At 46.5% G+C, this 22,421-nt stretch overlaps 1 protein-coding gene across 1 annotated transcript in view; it reads left to right on the top strand.

Moving 5' to 3' along the window:
* Window positions 1–22,421, top strand: part of arhgap31 (Rho GTPase activating protein 31) — a 195,745-nt gene that overhangs the window by 74,912 nt on the left and 98,412 nt on the right. Inside the window, exon 2 of the mRNA XM_072514045.1 lies at window positions 9,960–10,062. Within this exon, the coding sequence (XP_072370146.1) occupies window positions 9,960–10,062 (103 nt within the window). The remainder of the gene's footprint in view (window positions 1–9,959; window positions 10,063–22,421) is intronic.

The following is a 22,421-nucleotide window of genomic DNA, read 5'->3' as shown; positions in this document are numbered from 1 at the left end:
AGGTTGAGGTAATGTCAATTGAAGGCTTTATTAAGCAGAACTTTATCCCCAGCAGCGTGGTTACAGAATGCAACTGCTGAGGGAAATGGAGGGAAAAACTGGGTTCTTGTACCGGCATTTCTGGGTGGAGTCCAGTAGGTGGCAGATCCTATCAGGACCTGGCATCCCTCCACCAATAGCCTGTCAACACGTGGTGTACCGTATTACCCCTAATACAAACTTCTAAGATCCTGGGGGGACTTGACAGGGTGCATGCTAAAAGGAGGTTTACCCTTGTGGGAGAGACCAGAACTAGAGGACACAGTTTAAAACATTTAAGGCGGAGATGAGGGGCAGAATTTTACCACCCCATCACACACTTCAAAGGCTCTACTGAAAAACTGACACTGCAGAAATGGGATCTTGGAATTTGGCCCTGACTGGGGGTGGGGTCATAAAATGCAGTGAGCTGTTCAATACTCCATTGACTTTGGTGGACCAGAAGATACATCAAAGGAGAGTGTTCTTTCTCTGAGTGCTGAGAGTCTTTGGAACTCTTCCCCAGAGAGCAATGGAGGCAAGGCCATTGAAAATTTTCAAGGCAGAGGTAGATAATTGTTGACTAATGAAGGAGTCAAAGGGTATCGAGGTAGACGGAATGTGGAGTTGGGGCCACAATCAAATCACCATGTCCTTTTAAAGGCTGGAGGAGGCTCGAAGGGGCCGAATGACCTACAACTGATTAATATATTTTTAGTGTTGGCTTGATATTCTTACTGGCGAGCTGGCGAGAAAGGTTCTCACTGAGCAGACTAACACAAGTCTTATTGTTGGCTACAAAATGTATCCTCGCTGTGACCTCGTGAACTTACTCCTACAAGAAACACGTGGCTGAAACATGTGTGGGAAACATGCCAATCAAAACAAGCACCATTTGGTCTTCTCCTGGAACTGGGGAGGTAACAATCAGGGTGGAGTCTCTTCCTGGAGACCCACTTGGAACTAATTACACTGCAGTTGTGTAATTGACCATTGAGGACACTATTCTCAAACCAAGGTGATCACCAGGACACCAGGCCACCAAGACCAAAGAACCCTTGAGAGGATAAGTAGGCTTGACCCCTGACCTACATTCCTGCCTCGGGAACTGTACATGCAGGATTTTCTGTAACTTCATAAATTATACATGGGAACATACACTCTCATAAAATACTTACGAATATGCTTCAAAACATAGAATTAGCTCATTTTATTAAATATGGGAATGTTTTCTTCATAATACAATTTGCAAATGTACAGCTACAACAGCTTCCTAAAATATTTATTTTACAATTAGATACCCCAATTAGATCCATAAAAATAATACTAAGTTTTTTTCTGTCTGTTTTGATTGATCAGTTTAAAGACCGGTGGTGGGATTATTTGGTGGGAAGTGCTAGTGTGTACAAAGGCAGTTGGAGCACGAGGAGGACTGGAGCTCAAGATGCACAAGCGGTTGCCAGGTTCGATTCCCGGCTTGGGTCACTGTCTGCATAGAGTCTGCACGTTCTCCCCGTGTATGCGTGGGTTTCCTTCGAATGCTCCGATTTCCTCCAAAGATATGCAGGTTAGGTGGATTGGCCATGATAATTTGCCCTCAGTGTCCAAAAAGGTTAGTTGGGGTTACTGGGTTACAGGGATAGGGTGAAGGCATGGGCTTAAGGTGCTCTTTCCAAGAGCCGGTGCAGACTCGATGGGCCGAATGGCCTCCTTCTGCCCTGTAAATTCTATGATTCTATGATAAATCATAGTCTGCATGAGGGAGCCTTTTGAAAGGTAAGTCCAAACGGTACTCCTCATGCCTCCCATGCCAAGGTATGCACCCCACCAACTCCCAATGGACCCTCATGCCTCTCCCTCCCTAGGTATGACTCTTTTATACCCCCAGAAACCCCTTATGCCTTATTCCAAGTTTGGGCACCTCCACATCCATTCATCCTTTGTACACGGTAGAAAACCAATGAACCCTATAATGACACAATTGTATTTTTAAAAACCAGCCATTCATTGCTAACTTCCTATTTTCTGAAGAAAAAAATAATTTTTACTATGGGCCAATAAAAGTGTCAATATATCAATAGCAGAACCTGAAAGCACTTGAATCCTTTAAATGTGTGTAAATAAATATTGTGCAATTGACAGAAGAAATCAGAGAGCCAGAGCTGTCAAACAATGTTTCCTTATGAATCAGCTGTTTCCATAGTCAAATAGATTTCTGGACCAACCTCGTTATGCTTTCTAGGCTTAGAGCCCAGAAAACCATTAGACTGCTGAAACAGCTGCGCCCTAGAGAAAGCATTGCTTGATTGACAGCTCTGGCTCTCTGATGTCTTCTGTACAATGTTTCTTTTCACAAAATAGAGAATTCAAATACTTGCAGTTTCAGCTAATCATATATTAAAGGGTCAGCATGTTTGACACTTTTGAAAATGAGATTTTCAGAAAGTGGAACATTATCCATCAATTACTGTTTTGTAAAAACAATATTTTTTACACGTCCTATTGTCAATGTAGCATTCATTGTTTCTATGCAATGTATAATGGGTGAAAAGGCATGGTGGTTCCACAGCTTGACATGGAAGCATGAGGGGCCATAGGTGGGTGGGGGGGGGGGGGGCATAAGGTGGCATGGATGGGGCATGGGAAGTCTGTGGGGTGAGGGCTAGGGGGCCTTATGTTTTTTCATTATAACTGAGATGAAGCCCCACAGCCCATAGCTGATCCTTTGTAAGCTGCCTGCCTCAGCAATTGGCAGTCCCTGGGCTGCCTCTGAACGTTTACCAGTGTCAGCTACCCCAATTGCAACCTGCATCCCCCCTCCCCCAGCCACCCGTGCCCCCGAATGAAAGTCCTGTCTTCCCAGGCAATTTTTCCCGAGGCAGGAGGTACAGGGATTTTTCCAATTCTTGCTCCCTGCCTCAAGGATGAAAATTCAGCCTTAGGTTAGTCTCGAGAAAGGACTGATTATGATGGTGCTCCAAAGCATGAATCCTAAACACGAACCTTATCATGGAGCAACTTTGATAATTAGGAATTTACTTTCTTCGAAGATCGATGCTGATGTTATAACAGGTAGATTTCAGGCCCCGAACAGGCGCTGGAATGTGGCCACTAGGGGCTTGTCACAGTAACTTCATTTGAAGCCTACTTGTGACAATAAGCGACTTTCATTTCATTTTTTTTTATTTCAAGGAAATATATCTCTAATAATATTGAGTCCAACAGAGATATATCTGCCTTTTCAAGTCAGAAGGAGACAGTTCCCATTTAGGCATTTCTGTTCGATACCTAGAAACATGGTAGCCTTGTGGATAGCACAATTGCTTCACAGCTCCAGGGTCCCAGGTTCGATTCCAGCTTGGGTCACTGTCTGTGCGGAGTCTGCACATCCTCCCCGTGTGTGCGTGGGTTTCCTCCGGGTGCTCCGGTTTCCTCCCACAGTCCAAAGATGTGCAGGTTAGGTGGATTGGCCATGATAAATTGCCCTTAGTGTCCAAAATTGCCCTTAGTGTTGGGTGGGGTTACTGGGTTATGGGGATAGGGTGGCGGTGTTGACCTTGGGTAGGGTACTCTTTCCAAGAGCCGGTGCAGACTTGATGGGCCGAATGGCCTCCTTCTGCACTGTAAATTCTATGATAAGTCACAAGGCCAAACCCTTGACAGAATTTGTGCTTAATATTCCTCGGCCTGTTTTTACACGTGGAAACTTTGGATAGGATTCTCTGGTCCTTCCTGCTGGCGGGTTCTTCCAGTCCCTTTCCGCAGCAGGTTCCCCAATGGAGAAACTGGCAAGCCACACAAAATGTCCAGTTGCCAATGGCAAGCTGCCTCCGCTGGAAAACATGCCCCGGGTGGGAGGGGACGGGACCAGAAAATCCTGTTCCATTTCGTAACTTTTTCCAGAGTGAGAATTAAGATTCTGTTAAGATTCTTTGGTGAAAGAATAACTAGAAATCCTGGACAGGATTCCCCAATCTCGCGGCAGATTGTCCACGCCGTCGTAAATGCCGTCGTGTTTTACGACGGTGTGAACGGGCCGCTCCCAGGATTAATTCTGTCTTCTACAGGGGGCCAGCACGGCGTGGAGCGGTTTGCGCCACTCCAGCTGCCGATCCCGGCGCAAACTGTGCGCCGCGGGATCCGCACATGGGCAGTTGCGCCAGCGCCAACACGCGCATGTGCAGTGGCCTGCTTCAACACGCCGGCCCCGACGCAACATGGCGCAGGACTACAGGGGCCGGCGTGTAGGAAAGGAGGCCCCAAATCACAGAGGCCGGCCCACAGATCGGTGGGCCCCAATCGCAGGCCAGACCAGGCCACATCAAAGCCCCCCCCCCCACCCCCACAGGCCGCTACCCGAGCCTTCAACGCCGAGGTCCTGCCGGCTCAGAGCAGGTTAGAACGGCACCGGCGGGACTCGGCTCTTTTCTTATGGCTGCTTAATCGGCGGGCCGGCCGTGGAGAGCAGCCCACGACCGGCGCCGCGCCAGCGCCGATTCTCTGCTCTGCGGATAATCGCGTGCCATCGTCGGGGCGGCCTGGCCCATTCGCGGGGATTCTCCGACCCGGCCAGGGCTGGGAGAATCCCGCCCCCTGTACTGTTGCAACAAAGATATCAATTTGATGTTTACAAGTCTCTGCTAGTATATTTTATAAACGACAGAGGGTGCGCTTACTAAACATGCAAATCAATCAAAAATTGTGTAAGGCCAACTTCCTTATTTTTCCCAGAAACCACTTTTACTCCCTCTAATCTAGGAATAGATCTATATAATTCCTTTTTCCCCAACTGCAGCTTGAGATGGAGGGCATAATTCAGTTGCAAAATGTGCGGCTGCATTCAACACCAGCGGAACATTCAAATTTTGGGTGTGTTGCTTTTTTCTACTGAAACAAACAACCAATTTTCACTTCCTGTGACCTCAACCTTCCTGCTTGGACTGGAAAGAGCATTTGAAATCTCTATTTAGCAATTACGTAAAGCAGGGGATGAGGTGGTGACAAAAGTGCCAAACCCACAGCCACACTTCGGAGAATAACACTGAAAAAAATTAATGTACTCTTTCTGATGGGCATGCATGTTTAGCAGAACATATGTTACTGCCGTAATATTCTGCTATTCTCTCATTATATCCAATTTGGTCTCTTTTCAGTTCACTTCCTGCATGTTGTACATCTGTGCTGCCTTAATTCAAAGTCACTTCATTCCAATAATCTGATTATTATTCATTCGTGGGATGTGGATTTGGTGAGGCCAGTATTTATTGCTCATCCCTAAATGCCCTTGAGAATGTGGTGGTGAGCTGCTTCCTGAACTGCTGCTGTCCATGTGATTTAGGTACACCCACAGTGCTGTTAGGGAGGGAGTTTCATAATTTTGACCCAGTGACACTGAAGAAATGGCGACACATATCCTACCCTAAGTTGAGGGTCAACTGGACCTCCGGATAAATAATGAGACCAATAGTCGATCTCCCTAACCAATGAGATTTAAGGACTGGGGAAAAAACGCAAAAAGAAGGAAATAGGATCAGAAATGAAGAGAGGGAAAGAAATATTAGATGCAGAGAGAGAAAAAAGAGGCAGAAATGAAAAACAACAAAAAAGTAGAAATGATATTTTATTCCCTATTTTTAATGGAAAGGTTGATTAGCAAAACTCACATTGTTATGTACCAGCTCTTCAAAAGAGTTTACTGGGCAATTAATCCACAAATGCATTCATTTCATGAAACTCATGGAGAAGTTGAGGTTGAGCTGTTATGTGCATGCGGCTAACAGCATGGCAATGCAAATCCCCCAGCGCCTTGTGCTGATTCAAGTAAAGTGAGCATCATGTTGACCTGCCTGTGACAGACTCAGGAGTCACGTGCCTCACCATCTTCTTTTCTTTTCCACACCATAAGTTGCTGGGCGTTTCATACATTAACAATGGTAAGCACCATTGATCTGGGTGTTCAGCCAACAAATGCTGGCCCCTCTCAGTTTAAATCAGCTTTACAGTCATGAGGTTTTTAAATAGTTAGGTTACATCAGCATGCAGCCCTTTTTTTCCCCAATTTTGAGCACTATGCTCAGCTGACAATATATTAATGATTCTCACCCCTCTTGAACATTACCTCGAACAGAACACGAACCACAACGTTAAAGGAAAAAAGAAAGTTGCATTGATATAGCACCTTTCATGACCTCAGGACACTCCAAAGCTCCTTACAGCCAATGAAGTGCTTTTGTAGTCGAACTGCGGTAGCAATTTGAGCACAGCAAGCTCCCACAAACAGCAAATATGAGAAATAAACACAGGGGGTGATTCTCCCAAATGGAGCCCAAGTGTTCGCGCCATCGCGAAACGGGCACGGGGATGACCGATTCTGGCCCTCATAGGGGGCTAGCACGGTGCTGGAGTGGTTCACGCCGCTCCAGCTTCCCATCCCGGCGCCAAATGGGCACCGTGCCAACCCGCGTATGCGCCGGCCCCGACTCAACATGGCATCGGTGTTCAGGGGCCGGCCGCGCAGGAAAGTAGGCCCGGGAGGGGAGAGGCCGGCCCGCCGATCGGTGGGTCCCGATCGCGGGCCAGACCCCATCGGAGGCCCCCCCCCCCCCCCCCCCCGGGGTCAGAGACCCCCTCCCTCCCCCACAGGCCGCCCCCCCGACCATTCGTGCAGAGTTCCCACCGGCAGCAACCAGGGGTGAACGGCACCGGCGGGACTCTGTCTTATCCGCACCGGAGAATCGGCGGCCTCGTCGATTCCAGCAGCCCGCGGCCAGCGCCGCACCAACCGTGCCAGTGCCACACCTCGGAGAATCGCATGCCGCCATCAGGGCGTCGTGGCGTGGTTGCGGCGATTCTCCGGCCCGGCGTGGGGCTGGGAGAATCGCCCCCAGAGAATCTGTTTTAGGTATGTGGTTGAGAGAAGAATTCACCAACGACACCAAAAGAAGTCCTCTCCTCTTCTTCAATTTATCCTGTGTTCAACCACCTGAGAGGGTAGTTGAAATTTAATTTTAACATCTCATCCAAAAGACAGTATAGCACTTCCTCAGTACTGCACTGAATTACCAGCCTGGATTATGTGTTGAAGACCCTGGAATGAGACTTAAATCCAAAAACTTCAGACTTTATTTTAAAAAGTTCCTGGCTACAAATCTTGCAATTTGACTTCCCTGCAAAGTATTCACTGAAACGGCTGGATACTTTTTTTTAAAGAACAAAAATGTTTATTGCAATTTCTAAACTGAACTCTCAGTGAAGTGAAAATAATGTTGAGTAAAGTGAGCATCATGTTGACCTGCCTGTGTAGTGTGCCATGTCTCACAGCCTCAGGAGTCACTTGTCTCACCATCTTCCTATCCTGCTGTTTGTAGCTGTGTTCCAACCACAGTGAGCACGCTCACACATGATGCAACCCAACTAACACCAGCTGGCAGCGCTCCACCACATCCTCCGCCAACAGGAGTCTCCACTTCAGCGGGCGGGGGTGAGGGTGCAGTGTTGACTCCAACAATGCTGAGAGTTTGTTCAATATGCAACCCAGTCCCTCTGTCGAGTGCTGCAGTATTGTGTTCAGTGGTCTGGTTGCGTTATGTTAAGAAAACATTGAATAAAACCGTAATGGGAGATTCCCCACAGTATTATGTATTCCGTCCACACTCCTTGGTGCCGCGGTAGTTGCTTGCAGGCCCTGAGACCAGGGTTTTATTTCAAGAGATTTGTTTTGCATTCATTTCCATTGATCACTCTTTGTGGCTATTGCTGTTGTCTTTTCAAATTCTGCCAGGAATTGCTTGAAACAGCTCTGAGGGTGAACAAATGCCTAAATCCCTTTCTCAATCCAATGTAGATGCCAGGAAAACACTTCCATTCTTTTAGGGTACCTCAGTAAAGGCTGGAAACCTGTTTACTGCATGTCTTATCTCTTAGTCTCTGAACTCCACAGATACTGGAGTTAAATCCCACAGTATATCTGAAATCAGTCAAAGTGATATCTTCAGAAATTTCAGAAATTGCTTTGGCTATTTTGAAGGCATCCTGAATGCTGCTTGAGTTTTCTTCTGGGGCCCATTTCCACCAGCAACAGCAGTTCTCTATGATTGCAATAAATGACAGAATGACTCACATTGCATGTTATTATATTATTTTTATTTTAATGTAATTTTAAAGTAAGTATAAAAAATGCGTTTGTGCAGTAGTACGGAACAGTCAATGTCATTTAATCTCAGACTCATTCAAATGTTGCCTGGATAATGGCACCAAGTTTCATGGCGAGGAAGATCATGAGGTCATAGAAAATAGAAGAATGTGCCATTTGGTCCCTCAGGGGTGGTTAATCTTTGGTATTCCTCAGGCAGGAAAAATGCTCCATCATTCAATAAGATCATGACCTTACTCTATTTTCCTGCCGGCTTCCAATAATCCTTGGGTTCCTTTGAAAATCAAAAATCGGTCTTACTCAGTTTTGAATATATCCAGTAACCCAACCTTCACTGCTGTAGGATAGAGAGTGCCAAAGATTAACCACCTTTAAGAGAAGGAAATTTCTCCCTATCTCTGTCTTAAATGGGAGGCTCCCCCTCTCCCCGCCCCGCTTATTTTTAAATTGTGCTCCGAGTTCTAAATTCCCCCACAGGGAGGAACATCCCCTCACTATCCAGCCTGTCAAGCCCCTCAGAATCTTACAGGTTTCAATAATATTACCTCATTTTTCTAAACTCCACACAGTGCCAGGGACTCGGGTTCAATTCCAACCTCGGGTGACTGTCTGTGTGGAGTATGCACATTCCCCCGTGTCTGCATGGATTTCCTCCGGTTCTCCGGTTTCCTCCTGCAGTCCAAAGATGTGCAGGTTAAGTGGAGTGGCCATGCTAAAATTGCCCCGTAGTGTCCAAAGATGTGTCAGTTAGGATATGGGGTTCTGGGGATGGAGCAGGTTAGTGGGCCTAGGTAGAGTACTTTTTCGGAGGGCGGTTCAGACTCAATGGGTTGAATGGCCTTGTACACTGTAGGGATTCTATGATTCCAGCATGTATAGGCTCTACCTGCTCAACCTTTCCTCATAAGATCTTCATTCCTCGAATCAGCCTGGTGAACCTTCACTGAACTGTTCCCACTGCAAGCACATCCCTTTCTCAATAAGGAGAACAAAACTGTACAAAGTTCTCCAGGTGTGTTCTTACCAATGCCCAGTACAGTTTTAGCAATGCTTTCCTACTTTTCTACTCCATCTCCTTTGCAATAAATGTCAACATGTTTTAGTCCTGTACATGAGTTCATAGCTGTTGCTGAGTATCATTTGATTCAGTGTATCTTATCTTAAAGCAGACACTTAGAAATTTCAGCCTATAACACAGTTACTTTTTCCACATATGCACTGCTCCCCGTACAATCACTTGCCAGAAGCTTTGCACAGCACAGTAGCTATAGTGGGCAATGTTGCTTGATACAATTCTGGATAGAGGGTCTGTGTTCAATTTGAAGAAAATTAAATCAGGGGTTAAATAAAGAGACCAAAGAAAAAAAGCTGGAAAACCTCAGCAGGTCTGGCAGCATCTGTAGGGAGATAAAAGAGCCAACGTTTTGAGTCCCGATGACCCTTTGTTAAATAAAGAGGAGGTTCACATAGAACATAAATATCTGCATGGACTGTAGGGTCAAATAGCTTGTTGCAAAAACTGCTGCAAAAACTTTGTAACTTCATTATTTTTGGAAATGGATTAATGAAAAGGGATTGACGCTCTTTTCAAACCTATCCCTGTTTTCTCTTGTGGGTTATGATTCACTCCAGGATATGCTATCAAAATAATACATTTTTTAAATGTATTTCTATTCAGAGGCTGCTAGAACATGTAATTTAATGTTTGTAACTGCGATTATTAAAAAAGGTTTTGATAAAGTATTACGTTGAGAACTGAACCAACTTGTCACTTCTTCTCTTCACACAGTTCCTCAAGTCCTCAAAAGTTGTGCAGAATTCATTGAGAAACATGGCATCGTAGATGGTGTCTACAGGCTCTCGGGAATTACATCCAACATTCAGAGGCTGAGGTAAAGCATCACTCGCAATGTAAAGTTTCATGCACTTTTATTAGCCTGAAATTACTTGGATTTAGAACTCTTAAGTTTCTCAATACCTGGTGTAAATGGGAGCAGTGAAGGGCTCAAAGTTGAGTCAGTTGCCTTAACACTAGTGAAGAGGCTGGTGACAATTTCAAATGGACCTAGGTTTGGATGCCCAAAGAGCCTGCCTATCCTAGGCTATAGGTGGCTTTTATTATGCGATTTGTCAATGTTAGACTGGAATTGGTAGGGAATGCTCGCGGCACATTCTGGACAATACATCACAAGCTCCTCCACAGCCTAAACAAAAATAATCTGGGCCACCACCACCCAGGAACCCCACCCTTCGCGATCATGATCCTATCGCCCAAACTGACCTTACCATCAACTAGAAAAGCCCAACATTGGAAAGTCTCAATTTGGCAAACTGCATCAGAACACCCATTTGGCCACACCCCACTCTACCTGAATACCCACCTCCACTCTCCCCCATTCTCCTTCCACCCATCCTCCTCCCAACTGCCTGTGGTATTTTTAAAGGATAGGCTTGCAGACCACGAAGATACAAACAAACAAGAGCTTTAATAGAAAGGTGTTTACTCTACAGGTTGTTAGGATAAACTGCCCAATTGCCCGTGCAAACGGCCGATGATGTTACCAAAATGTCATGTAATCAGATGCTTAAAGAGTCCTTGTTCTAATTGGAAACAAACATGAATGCACAACATTTACCTCCTCCTTTACATTACAGATTCTTGCAATGAAACACAATTTAACATTAACAATCAAAGTTTATAATATGAACAATTAACAAACACAGCAGTCAATATGTTCGACATTTTGGAGGACGTTAATTTCTGTGTGATTGTCGGCAAAACTCTGGAATTTGCTTTTTCATGTTGACTGTAACCTTTGGTGTTTTTGCTTCAGTTTGGATGTTATTCGTATTGAGCCCTGGCCACCAAAAATAGCATCTGGCTATCTCCTTCATCCTTATTATCCCACAGAGACCTTCATGAAGTTGGTTTAGGGATACATTTCCTTAACAATGACAGAATGATGACCCTCATTCCCCAGAGGAGACAACCAGTCTGTACAGATAGTTTGAGTCTTCAGGCAACATGTGGCTTCTACTCCAGGTTTGCTCCCGTGGCCTTGCCACAAAGTACCATGTCCATAACTTCTGACAGCAGTAGATTATTTTTGGTATACTTCTTAACTTGTCCTGTGGTTACAGGAGTGTTATCGACTTCTTCAAAATAGAAAATAATATCACTCAAACTATTCACTGATGACTTATTAGGTAATGGTAGTCTAGAGAGTCCATCAGCATTGTCATGGAGATTTGATTGACAATATTATATTGTGTATCTATGTGCTGACAACAGCAATGCCCATCTCTGCATCCGGCTCGCTGCTATAGATGGAATCCCGGTGTGCGGCCCAAGTATCATTGTTAGTGGTCGATGATCCATTAGTAATGTAAATTTCCATCCATATAGGTATTGGTAAAAACTTTTGATTCTGAAAATGATGCCCAGAGCTTCCTTCTCTATCTGTGTATCGTTCACTTCTGCTTTTTCAAGGACCTTGCTGCAAATGCTGTTGGCTTCTCTTCACCATTGGGGATTATGTGAGAAACCACTGCTCCCACCCCATAAGGCGGCACAGTGGTTAGCGCTGATGCCTCACAGTGCCAGGGACCCAGGTTCGATTCCAGCCTTGGATGATTGTGTGGCGATTTCCTCCCACTGTCCAAAGATGTAGGGGATTCTCTGGTTCTATTCTATGGAAGTGTTGCGTCGCAAGCCAGTTGCAAGGGTAGCTTCAGATCAAAGTATATCAGGACCTCTGACTTTAGTAGTGCTTCTTTAGCTAGTATGAAGGCTTTCTCACACTGATCCTCCCATTTCCATTTCGTGTTTTGACACAGTAAGTTGTGTAGAGGCTTGAGAATAGATGCCAGATTTGGAACAAACCTTCCATAATAGCCCAGAAACGATCAAAGTTGATTTACGTCTTGAGGTGCAGGTGCCTCAGTTATAACTTTTGTTTTTGAAGGCGATTTGTATAGTCCCTTTGCATCCAAGACGTTTCCCAGGTATTCAACAGAAGATTTGAAGAATTCACATTTATACTTCAATACTCGTGGTCTGTAATCTTCTAATCCCAGGACTGTAGCATCTAAATTTTGAAGATGCTCTTCTTCATTCCTTCCAATAACTAAGCTATCATCTAAGCAGCACTGGACTCCTTCTAGTCTGCTTAGAATTTGATCCATGGCACGTTGGAACAACACAGGTGCGGAAGTGATGCCAAATGGAAATGTTTTATATCTGAACAGCCCTTTGTGTGTCACGATTGTCAAATATTGTTGTGAATTTAGTGGTTAGCACTGCTGCCTCATGGCGCTGCGGACCCAGGTTCGATCTCGGCCCCGGGTCACTGTCCGTGTGGAGTTTGCACATTCTCCCATTTCTGCGTGGGTCTGACCCCTACAACCCATGAAGATGTGCAGGGTAGGTGGATTGGCCACGCTAAATTGCCCTTTAATTGGAAAAATTAAAAAATATATATTGTTGTGAACCTGGATCCACATTTATCTGGAGATAAGCTTGACTAAGATCAACCTGACTGAAATGTTGGCCTCCAGCCATCCCAACAAATAATTAATCAATTAATGGAAGAGGATACTGCTCTGTAAACAGTACCGGATGCATAGTAACTTTAAAATCGCCACATAAGTGTACTGAACCATCTTTCATCATCACAAGTACTATGGGCGTATCATACATTGACGTGTTCAACCCATCTTAATTCTGTCTTGACCTTACACCTGATGGCGCACGGCACAGACCTAGCCTTTAAACATCTTATTTGGCTTTTGCCCTTAACTTTAGCTTGACTGCGATCTCTTTCTTCTTTCCCAGCTCCCCATTAAAGGCAATGGCATGTTCCTTTAAAATCTTTGGTACACCTGCTGCAGACTCCGACATGAGATTCTCCTCAGCCCAGATTAGCTCTATTCTCTCCAGCCAGGTTCTCCCCATTAGGGCTGGATACTTACCTTTAACAATGTGCAGGGACAAGTCTGCGGTCTGTCCGTTTAGTTGCACATTTACATTGATAAAGCCCCTCAATGGAAGCACTTCCCCAGTACAGTATTTAGTATTATCCTTGAGGGTTTTAAGTTGATGTGTCATTGTTTCTCTTGGTAAACAATTTCTGCTACCAACAAACTTGCTCCAGTGTCCACCTCCATTTTCACCAGTTTCTCATGGTTTTCAGTAGTCTTTTCCTCTGGCATGGATACCCTGGCTCCATGGGCACACTGGGTTCTTGAAATGTCTAACATCTCATCCTGAAAGATTTTCGACCAAGGAGCGAGAAAGTGTACTGATTCACCATTCTGAAAGACTCCAAACGGGTCTGCTTGTCGAGAAAGAACTTGCATTCATAAAATTCTTACCACGTCCTCAGGATATTCCAAAGTGCTTCTCAACTGATGCACGATCAATTGCACAAAGACGAGAGTTGAATACAACTGAGGCTTTATTACACTAAGATGTGTGGCCTCCTACAGCAGCTGGCGAAATGGCTGCTGTATGGGGAGCACACATATTTCTACTCCGCCTACTGGGCAGAGCCAGCAGGCAGGGACTACCCCCGTACCTGTAGTACAGGGCCTTACCACACATCTCCTAATATATACAACAGTGGTGATTACCACATTCACCCCCTGTTAAAATTGAGTCCGGCGGAGGTGGCGGAGAACTACATATAGAACAAGTTTTAATACACAGAGGCAAAAAAAATTTTGGAGTCCAGTACATGGTGCTTTAACAGTCCCGAACCAATTACAGGTATAGCCGGTCCGGGACCTTGATCTGACGCTGGGAGCGACGCAGTGGTGGCGGCGATTCCGGTGCCGGACTGGTCCTCGGTGACTCCGGGAGTGTGCCGAAATCCTCCTCATCCTCGGGCGTGGGCAGGGGGAGGACTGATGGTCCCGGGGGGGGTTGCTGCTGGGTGTGTCGGGGGAGGGGAGTGTGGCGCCGAGCCAGAGGGGTGTGTGTGTAGGGAACCTGCTGGTGCCAGGTCCCTGAGGGAGACAGTATCCTGGCGGCCGTCGGGGTACGCTACGTAGGCATACTGGGGGTTAGCGTGGAGTAACTGCACCCTTTCAACCAACGGGTCCGCCTTGTGGAGGTGTACGTGCTTACGGAGGAGTACGGGTCCTGGAGCTGCGAGCCAAGTCGGGAGCGACACCCCGGAGATGGACTTCCTGGGGAAGGCGAAGAGACGTTCATGGGGGTGTGTCGTTAGTCGCAGTGCATAGGAGCAACCGAATGGAGTGCAGTGCATCGGGGAGGACCTCCTGCCAGCGGGAGACCGGGAGATTTCTGGACCGTAGGGCCAGCTGGATGGCCCTCCAGACCGTCCTGTTCCCCGGTGGTTGTAGCTGGTCGTCCTGCTGGAGGCGATACCCCTGCTGAGCAGGAACTGACGCAGCTCATCGCTCATGAATGAGGATTCCCTGTCGCTGTGGATGTAGGCGGGGAAGCCGAACAGAGTGACGATGGTGTTGAGGGCTTTGATGACGGTGGCAGACATCATGTCGGGGCATGGGACGGCGAAGGGGAATCTGGAGAACTCATCGACCAGACTGAGGAAATACGTGTTACGGTCGGTGGAGGGGAGGGCTTTGAAATCCATGCTGAGACGTTCAAAGGGGCGGGAGGCCTTCACCAGGTGCGTGCAGTCTGGCTGGTAGAAGTGCAGTTTGCACTCCGCACAGACCTGGCAGTCTCAGATGATGCCCGTACTTCCTCGACGGAATAGGGCAGATTGCGGGCCTTGATGAAGTGGTACAACCGTGTGACTCCCGGGTGACAAATGTTGTCGTGCAGAGTCCGGAGATGGTCTGCCTGTGCGCTGGCACATGTACCTCGGGATAGGGCATCGGGGGGCTCGTTGAGCTTACCGCGGCGAAACAAAATCTCGTCGTTGTAGGTGCAGAGCTCGATCCTCCACCGCAAGATTATATCGTTTTTGATCTTGTCCCGCTGTGTGTTGTTAAACATGAACACTACCGACCGTTGGTCAGTGAGGAGAGTGAATCTCCTGCCGGCCAGGTAATGCCTCCAATGCCACACAGCTTCAACAATAGCCTGGGCCTCTTTGTCAAATTTCGGAGGCATGAAGGGTTCGTGAAAAGAATGCCACGGGCCTGCCTGCCTGATTGAGGGTGGCGGCTAGGGCGACGTCTGATGCGTCGCTCTCCACTTGAAAGGGTAACGTCTCGTCTACTGCGTGCGTCGCGGGCTTGGCGATGTCGGCCCTAATACGGTTGAAGGCCTGTTGAGCCTCGGCCGTCAGGGGGAAAAGAGTGGACTGGATGAGTGGGCGGGCCTTGTCCGCATAGTTTGGGACCCACTGGGCGTAGTAAGAAAAGAACCCCAGGCAGCGTTTGAGGGCCTTGGGGCAGTGGGGAAGGGGGAGTTCCATGAGGGGGCACATGCGGTCCGGATCGGGCCCCAGAACTCCGTTCTGGACCACATAGCCGAGGATGGCTAAGCGGTTTGTGCTGAATACGCACTTCTCCTTGTTTTCGGTGAGGTTTAGGAGAGTGGCGGTGTGGAGAAATTTGGTAAGGTTTGCATCATGATCCTGCTGATCGTGGCCGCAGATGGTGACATTGCCTAGGTACGGGAAAGTGGCCCGCAGCCCGTACCGGTCGACCATTCGGTCCATCTCCCTTTGGAAGACCGAGACCCCGTTGGTGACACCGAAGGGAACCCTAAGAAAATGGTAGAGGTGGCCATGTGCCTCGAAGGCAGTGTATGGGCGGTCCGCCTTACGGATGGGGAGCTGGTGATAGGCGGATTTTAGGTCTACCATTGAGAAGACCCGGTACTGTGCAATCTGACTGGCCATATCAGATATGCGTGGGAGAGGGTACGCGTCGATCTGCGTGTACCGATTGATGGTCTGGCTGTAGTCCACGACCATTCGGTGTTTCTCCCCAGTTTTCACCACTACCACTTGGGCTCTCCAGGGGCTGTTGCTCGCCTCGATGATGCCTTCCCGAAGCAGCCGCTGGACCTCAGACCTGATGAACGTCCTGTCCTGGGTGCTGTACTGTCTGCTCCTGGTGACGACGGGTTTGCAATCCGGGGTTAGGCTTGCGAATAGGGAAGGTGGGTCGACCTTTAGGGTCGCGAGGCCGCACACAGTAAGGGGTGGTAGGGGCCCGCCGAATTTCAATGTAAGGCTCTGGAGGTTACACTAGAAATCCAGGCCGAGTAGCAGGGCAGCGCAGAGGTTGGGGAGGACGTAGATGCGGAAGCCACTGAATTCTACGCCCTGGATCGTGAGCGTGGCTATACAGTACCCCCGGATCACCACGGAGTGGGACCCGGAGGCCAGGGAGATTCTTTGATTGGCGGGGTGTACTGCAAGGGAACAGCGCCTTACGGTATCGGGATGGATGAAGCTTTCGGTGCTCCCGGAGTCCAGCAGACAGGAGATCTCGTGCCTATCGATCTTCACCAGGGGAATTAAAGCACGCCAGAAATCTTCTACGGACTCACCAGGGAGCTTACTACGAGTAGAGAGTATGTGTCTGGCGAAGAGCGTGTTCGTCTGTTGGGCGCAATTCTCTTTCAGTTGCGCCATGGCTTCATCATAGGTCAGCACGTCCTGGATAAGCGGAAAAACGTTGGAGCTCAGCCGCGAGTAGAGGATCTGGATCTTCTGAGCTTCCGGAATTGGGTCTGGTGCAGACCTGATGTAAGCTTCGAAACAAGCTAGCCAATGTTCAAAGTCCTTTTTGGCGTTGCTTGATTGCGGATCCAGCTGCAGGCGATCCGGCTTGATGCGGAGGTCCATCTTCTGAAAACTTTAGTGTAATAAATTGATGCACGATCAATTGCACAAAGACGAGAGTTGAATACAACTGAGGCTTTATTACACTAAGATGTGTGGCCTCCGACAGCAGCTGGCGAAATGGCTGCTGTATGGGGAGCTCACATATTTATACTCCGCCTATTGGGCGGAGCCAGCAGGCAGGGACTATCCCCGTACCTGTAGTACAGGGCCTTACCACACATCTCCTAATATATACAACAGTGTTGATTATCACATCAACCAATGAGAAAAACGTTACAGCAGAAGCAGCAAATGACAACTGTATAAATGAACGACATGAATGGTTATTGAAAGTGTTAGTTAAGGGAAGAATGATGGCCATGTTATGAAGAAAAAGCCTCTTCAAATGGTGCCAGGCGATATTTTACAACCAACTGACCAGGCAGTGAGGTCTCATTAGCTTCCATCAGAAGAATAATAACTAAAACAATTCAGCACACCCTCACTACAGCACTGAAGTGGCATGTGCTCAAGTGAGAAAGAGAGCAACTGGATTGCTATCCTTCTTGGAATGTTTCCAATGCTCATTAAGCACTATCTTCTCCAGTTTCTTGTTTATGCATTTTTGCATCTACGCATCATTCCACTTGTAAACAAATACGGATATTACTTTTAGGCTGTACAATGGCCTGGCATTGTGATCTTTTCTCCCAGTTAAGGTGGTAGCTGGACCATGATGGACAGTGAATGATTTACTATACTCGGGGGTTAATCATTAGACTATTGTTATGCAAATTGAAACTCAACAAAGATTAGAGAACAGGATTGGGTGCGGGGGCACTGGGGAATGGTGCAAAATGTTTAATTTGTCATCCGTTACTCATTATGGACTGGAGTGGACAGGGAAATAAAGTGTGGTATCTAATGGGCTGCCAAGATTGATATTGGCAATTTAACCATCTTTCAAAGCCCCCCCCCCCACCCACCCCCCTCCACATCTAGGTTCAGAAACTGGAGTTTTATTCATAAAAAGCAGAGGGCACTCAGCATGTAGGCCATCAGTATTGAGACAAAAGACCTCCACTGGAAGAGTTATAGACAAGGCAGTAGCCATTGCACTTATGCAGCATACTCTATAATGGCCTTTCTGCCTGATGCCAGGCTCCTGATCCTTCGATGGGCCGCTCCAACACCCGGAAAAACACAGCAATGCCATCAATTAGCCCCTAGTTGATCCCGTACATGACTTAATAGATACTATTGGGTAGGGAGCCACTGCCATGTTGATTCCACCTGTGGAAAGATTGCTCAGAGGTGGGTAAATGCGGGGGAGCCAGCCCAATGCGCAAATCTCACATTTTGCTCCTGAACCCACTTCCAAATATGCCTCCATGAGGCTGGCGACATTCCATCCTTGGGGCGAGATTTTCGATCCCCTCCCATTGGAAGGATCTTCTGGTCCCGCGAAAGACAATCGACACGCGGCTGGCTCACCACATTTGCTGCAATGAGACTCACCCCACCAGGCCGGAAAATACCGGTCTTCGTCTGTTTATTGAAAATGCATTAGCCATTTTGTTGCATTTCTGGCACTTTTTAAATCTTCAAAACTACAATTATTTCAGCTGTTATGGATGAATTCTGACTCCCTGTATCTCTACAAAAGTTCAACTTTCCCTTAAAATCCAGAGACCTCAATCATAATACATGCAATGCAATTAACAGCAAGCTGTTTTCTGAGCAGTGCAGTCAAAGGAAAATCTTATCTATTTAAGATGATTTCAGGCTGCAAAACTGGTAGTATGTCCCATCAAACCTCATGCTTAAATTTAGGGTGGGATTGGGCACCTCCCCTTAAACCTAGATTCAAAAAACAAATATGCAAACCGATCCTCGAACAAAACACAAGCTTGATAAGAGGACCTGGACCACAATTGTGACTGGATTGGGCAGCCTTTAGCTTAACCTAGATAAATAGGTGCAATTTTTCTCATACGATCATTTATGAAAAATGAAATTAAATTAAATTAAAGAATAGATGTTGGGAGAAAATGTAACAGTAATCATGGTTTGACTGTGCCTTCCATGTCATTGAATCGCTACAGTGCAGATGGAGGCCATTCGGCCCATCACATTTGCACAGATCTTCTGAAAGAGCACCCAATCTAGGCCCACCCTCCCATCCAATCCCCGTAACCCCACCTAACCTGCATATTTTGGACTATGGGAGGAAACCGGAGCACCTGAAGGAAACTCATGCAGACATGGGGAGAAAGTGCAAATTCCACACAGTCGCCCAGGGCCAGAATCGAACCCAGGTCCCTGGCGCAATGAAGCAACAGTGCTAACCACTGTGTCACCATGCCACACATGTACAAAGAAATAAACGTGTGGCTGGTGAATGTAAACATCTGCACCTGCAAATTCCCCTCCATACAGCATCCTTTTAAAAAATAATTCTAATTACGGGGCAATTTAGCGTGGCCAATCCACCTACCCTGCACATCTTTGGGTTGTGAGGGTGAGACTCACACAGACCTGGGGATAATGTGCAAACTCCACACGGACAGTCCCCCGGGCCCGGGATCGAACCCAGGTCCTCAGCGCCGTGAGCCAGCAGTGCTAACCACTTTGCCACCTTGCTGTCATGAAATGAAATGAAAAATGAAATGAAAATTGCTTATTGTCACGAGTAGGCTATTCAAATGCATTCTGATGCAGTGGGGAGATCAAACATTTTGGCATTATATTCAGAATAGGGGTTTCTTCACCCTGCACCTCTGCTGCACATGACTTGGGGCTACCACTGATACTTATCTTCAGAAATGTGAAATATAAACAAAGTCTTAAAAAAGAAATTATATAACCATACAGCGCAGAAGAAGGCCATTCAGCATGATGTCTGTCAGCTCTTTGTAATTTTTGAAAGAACCTATCTTCTTTGATTCATTCCGTTAAATATTAATGGTTTGGAATTACACTGAGCAATAACAGGAAAGAACATCTTTACAGGTTCATATGAAATTCCTTTGATGATTAATTAAAGGAAGACATTAATGCATATTAATCCTTTAACTGTTAATAGTTAAAGAGCCATTTTTAAATTCATTTACGGGATGTGGGCATCATTGGCTGTGCCAGAAGTTATTGCCCATCCCTACCTGCCCTCCATTTCAGAGGGCATTTGAGAGTCAGCAACATTGGTGTGGAGCTGGAGTCACATGTAGGCCAGACCAGGTAAGGACAGCAGATGGGGGTGGGTGGGTGGGCGCAAATGATTGTGGCATATTCTCAGGGGTGGAGTGGGCATCCCTGAGCTGAAAAAGATTAACCAAAATCCATCACACCAGGCAAGGCCCTCCTGTCACCTTAGCAACACTGGCCCTAGGCACACCACAGTTGAAGCCTCACATTCCCATAGCACTCAAGACATCAGGAATGCCTATCATCAGCTAATGATTTGAATCACCATCTCCAAATATGGACAGACATCTTCAATATCAACCATCACTCCTGGTAGTCAGATGCTTCCAGAGAGCCAGATGAACAACTTCCCCACCACATTTCTCAATCCCATTAACCGAGAACTGCCAAAATCAGGAAATAGAAGTTCAGAAAAACCAGCCCTTGTATTTTGCCATTTCTCAGATCAATCACGCACTACCATGGACTTTCTAAGAGACGTTTAATAAAATTGTGGGCACTGTTATTTTGTGGGCTTGTGATCGCAAAACACTAGATAATAACTGCACAAATTCATTTTGTATACAATCCTAATGGCAAAAGCCCAGCGGAGGCTTTCATCCAATTGACCAAAGTTGGATTCGAACCCAGGCACTAAGGCGAAAGCACTGTGTACTAATTTACTTCATCATCCAATTATCCTGCAAAATTAAAGGAGTAAAGAGCCGATGGTTATCAATCCCGACCCAACTCAAACTAAAACCAGTCATTATGGGTGAGAAAACCATGCTGGGTTGTAATTTGAAAAAATGCACAGTGACGCAATTAGTGAAGCAATTACAGTGCTGGCTCAGAAATTGTGATTGCCGGTAATGTTTTCATCCATCGCCTGACTAAAATCTAGCAATGAACCACCAAATTACTATTGGCTGCTCTCCCATTCTCACTGCAGCAGCTCTAGGGGGTGGAATTTCTCAATTTGTGCCCTTGGCACGGAGTGTGTTTACCGCTGGTAAAATAGGTGCTATACCGCTCCTGAGTGCAGGCAAAAAATCATATCGGTGATATTTGTTTCTTCCCAGTGTCAACCAGAAACTGTAGACATGTCTCCCTGCTGATGAAAATATTCTACCTAACTTTACATTTCTGAATACCAAACCTGCAGGATCATGCGGCTCTATGGGGTACAAGAGACACCCGCCCCAGAACAGTCAGGGTTCACATCAGCCGGGGTTCAAAGTACATACCAGTAAAGAAAGTGCACACAGCAAGAATTCAGAGTTGGGACCAGTTGAGTGCCTAGAGCTCATACCATTACACAGACAGATCTACAGAAGAGAAAAGCAGATTTACTCTTCTAAGTGATGGGTACATTCTAGACCATGGTCCTCAAATTCTGTCCTGCCTCTACACTGGAGGAGTCTTTCAGCACTAAAATCAAGGGTCCCTTAAACATCCCACGGTAGTTTACAGAGAAGCAGGGCTGGACTTTCATCACCGAAGCAGGAACCGGGGTTGGGAATTTTCCAAAGTCATCATCCTGCCTCCAACCTTGCAGTACCAGTCAGCAGGATTTTCATCAAGGGGGAAGCAGGGATGTCAGGCTGAGGCAGAGACAGAGATGGGCCTATGCCAAAGTGGCCAGGTTAAAAGGCCCACCTCTGTTTACAGAGTTCTGAAGATCAGGATAAAACTTGCCACACCCTCACTAGCCTCACCCTCATTTCCCTACCCCACTTCATCTCCTACAATCCATCACACTTCGATCCAATCAAACTCTTCACCCCCTTCAGCCCTCCTCACTTCTCCTTCACCCCCCTTACCCCCTTCACCCTGCTCAGACACCTTCATCCCCACAAGCCAATAACCCAGTTTCCACTTTATAAAAAGAGCTCACAAGCCCAATAATAACATTTGGAAGGCTTCGAAAAGCTCATAAATCTGTCAAAAAAAATGAACATCACTTGAATAGACATTTAAAAATATATATCCTCTTAGAATCTTGTAAATCTATCAAAATAATCAAACTCACATTCCCCAGGACAGCTGTGTAAAAAAACCCTGCAGTACAGAATCCATTAATGCCTTTGAAAACTGTCATAATGTCAGACATCAGTCAAAGCTTTCAAACAGACAAATAGATAGTTGAGTTGTTCTGTAAAGAATGAGTGAAAAGTTTGCACAATCAATTGTTGATCTCACATAGGGCTATGCCTTTCATATTGTATCAGGCGGAATAGCATTTTATCCAGTGGATGACCTAATGCAACTGAAGACTTTTCCACTTTTGCAAT

The sequence above is a fragment of the Scyliorhinus torazame genome, chromosome 8, assembly GCF_047496885.1.
Source record: "Scyliorhinus torazame isolate Kashiwa2021f chromosome 8, sScyTor2.1, whole genome shotgun sequence".
Lineage (NCBI taxonomy): Eukaryota > Metazoa > Chordata > Chondrichthyes > Carcharhiniformes > Scyliorhinidae > Scyliorhinus > Scyliorhinus torazame.
Note: the sequence above shows the minus strand (reverse complement) of the source record. Positions and strands in the feature narration are given on the sequence as shown.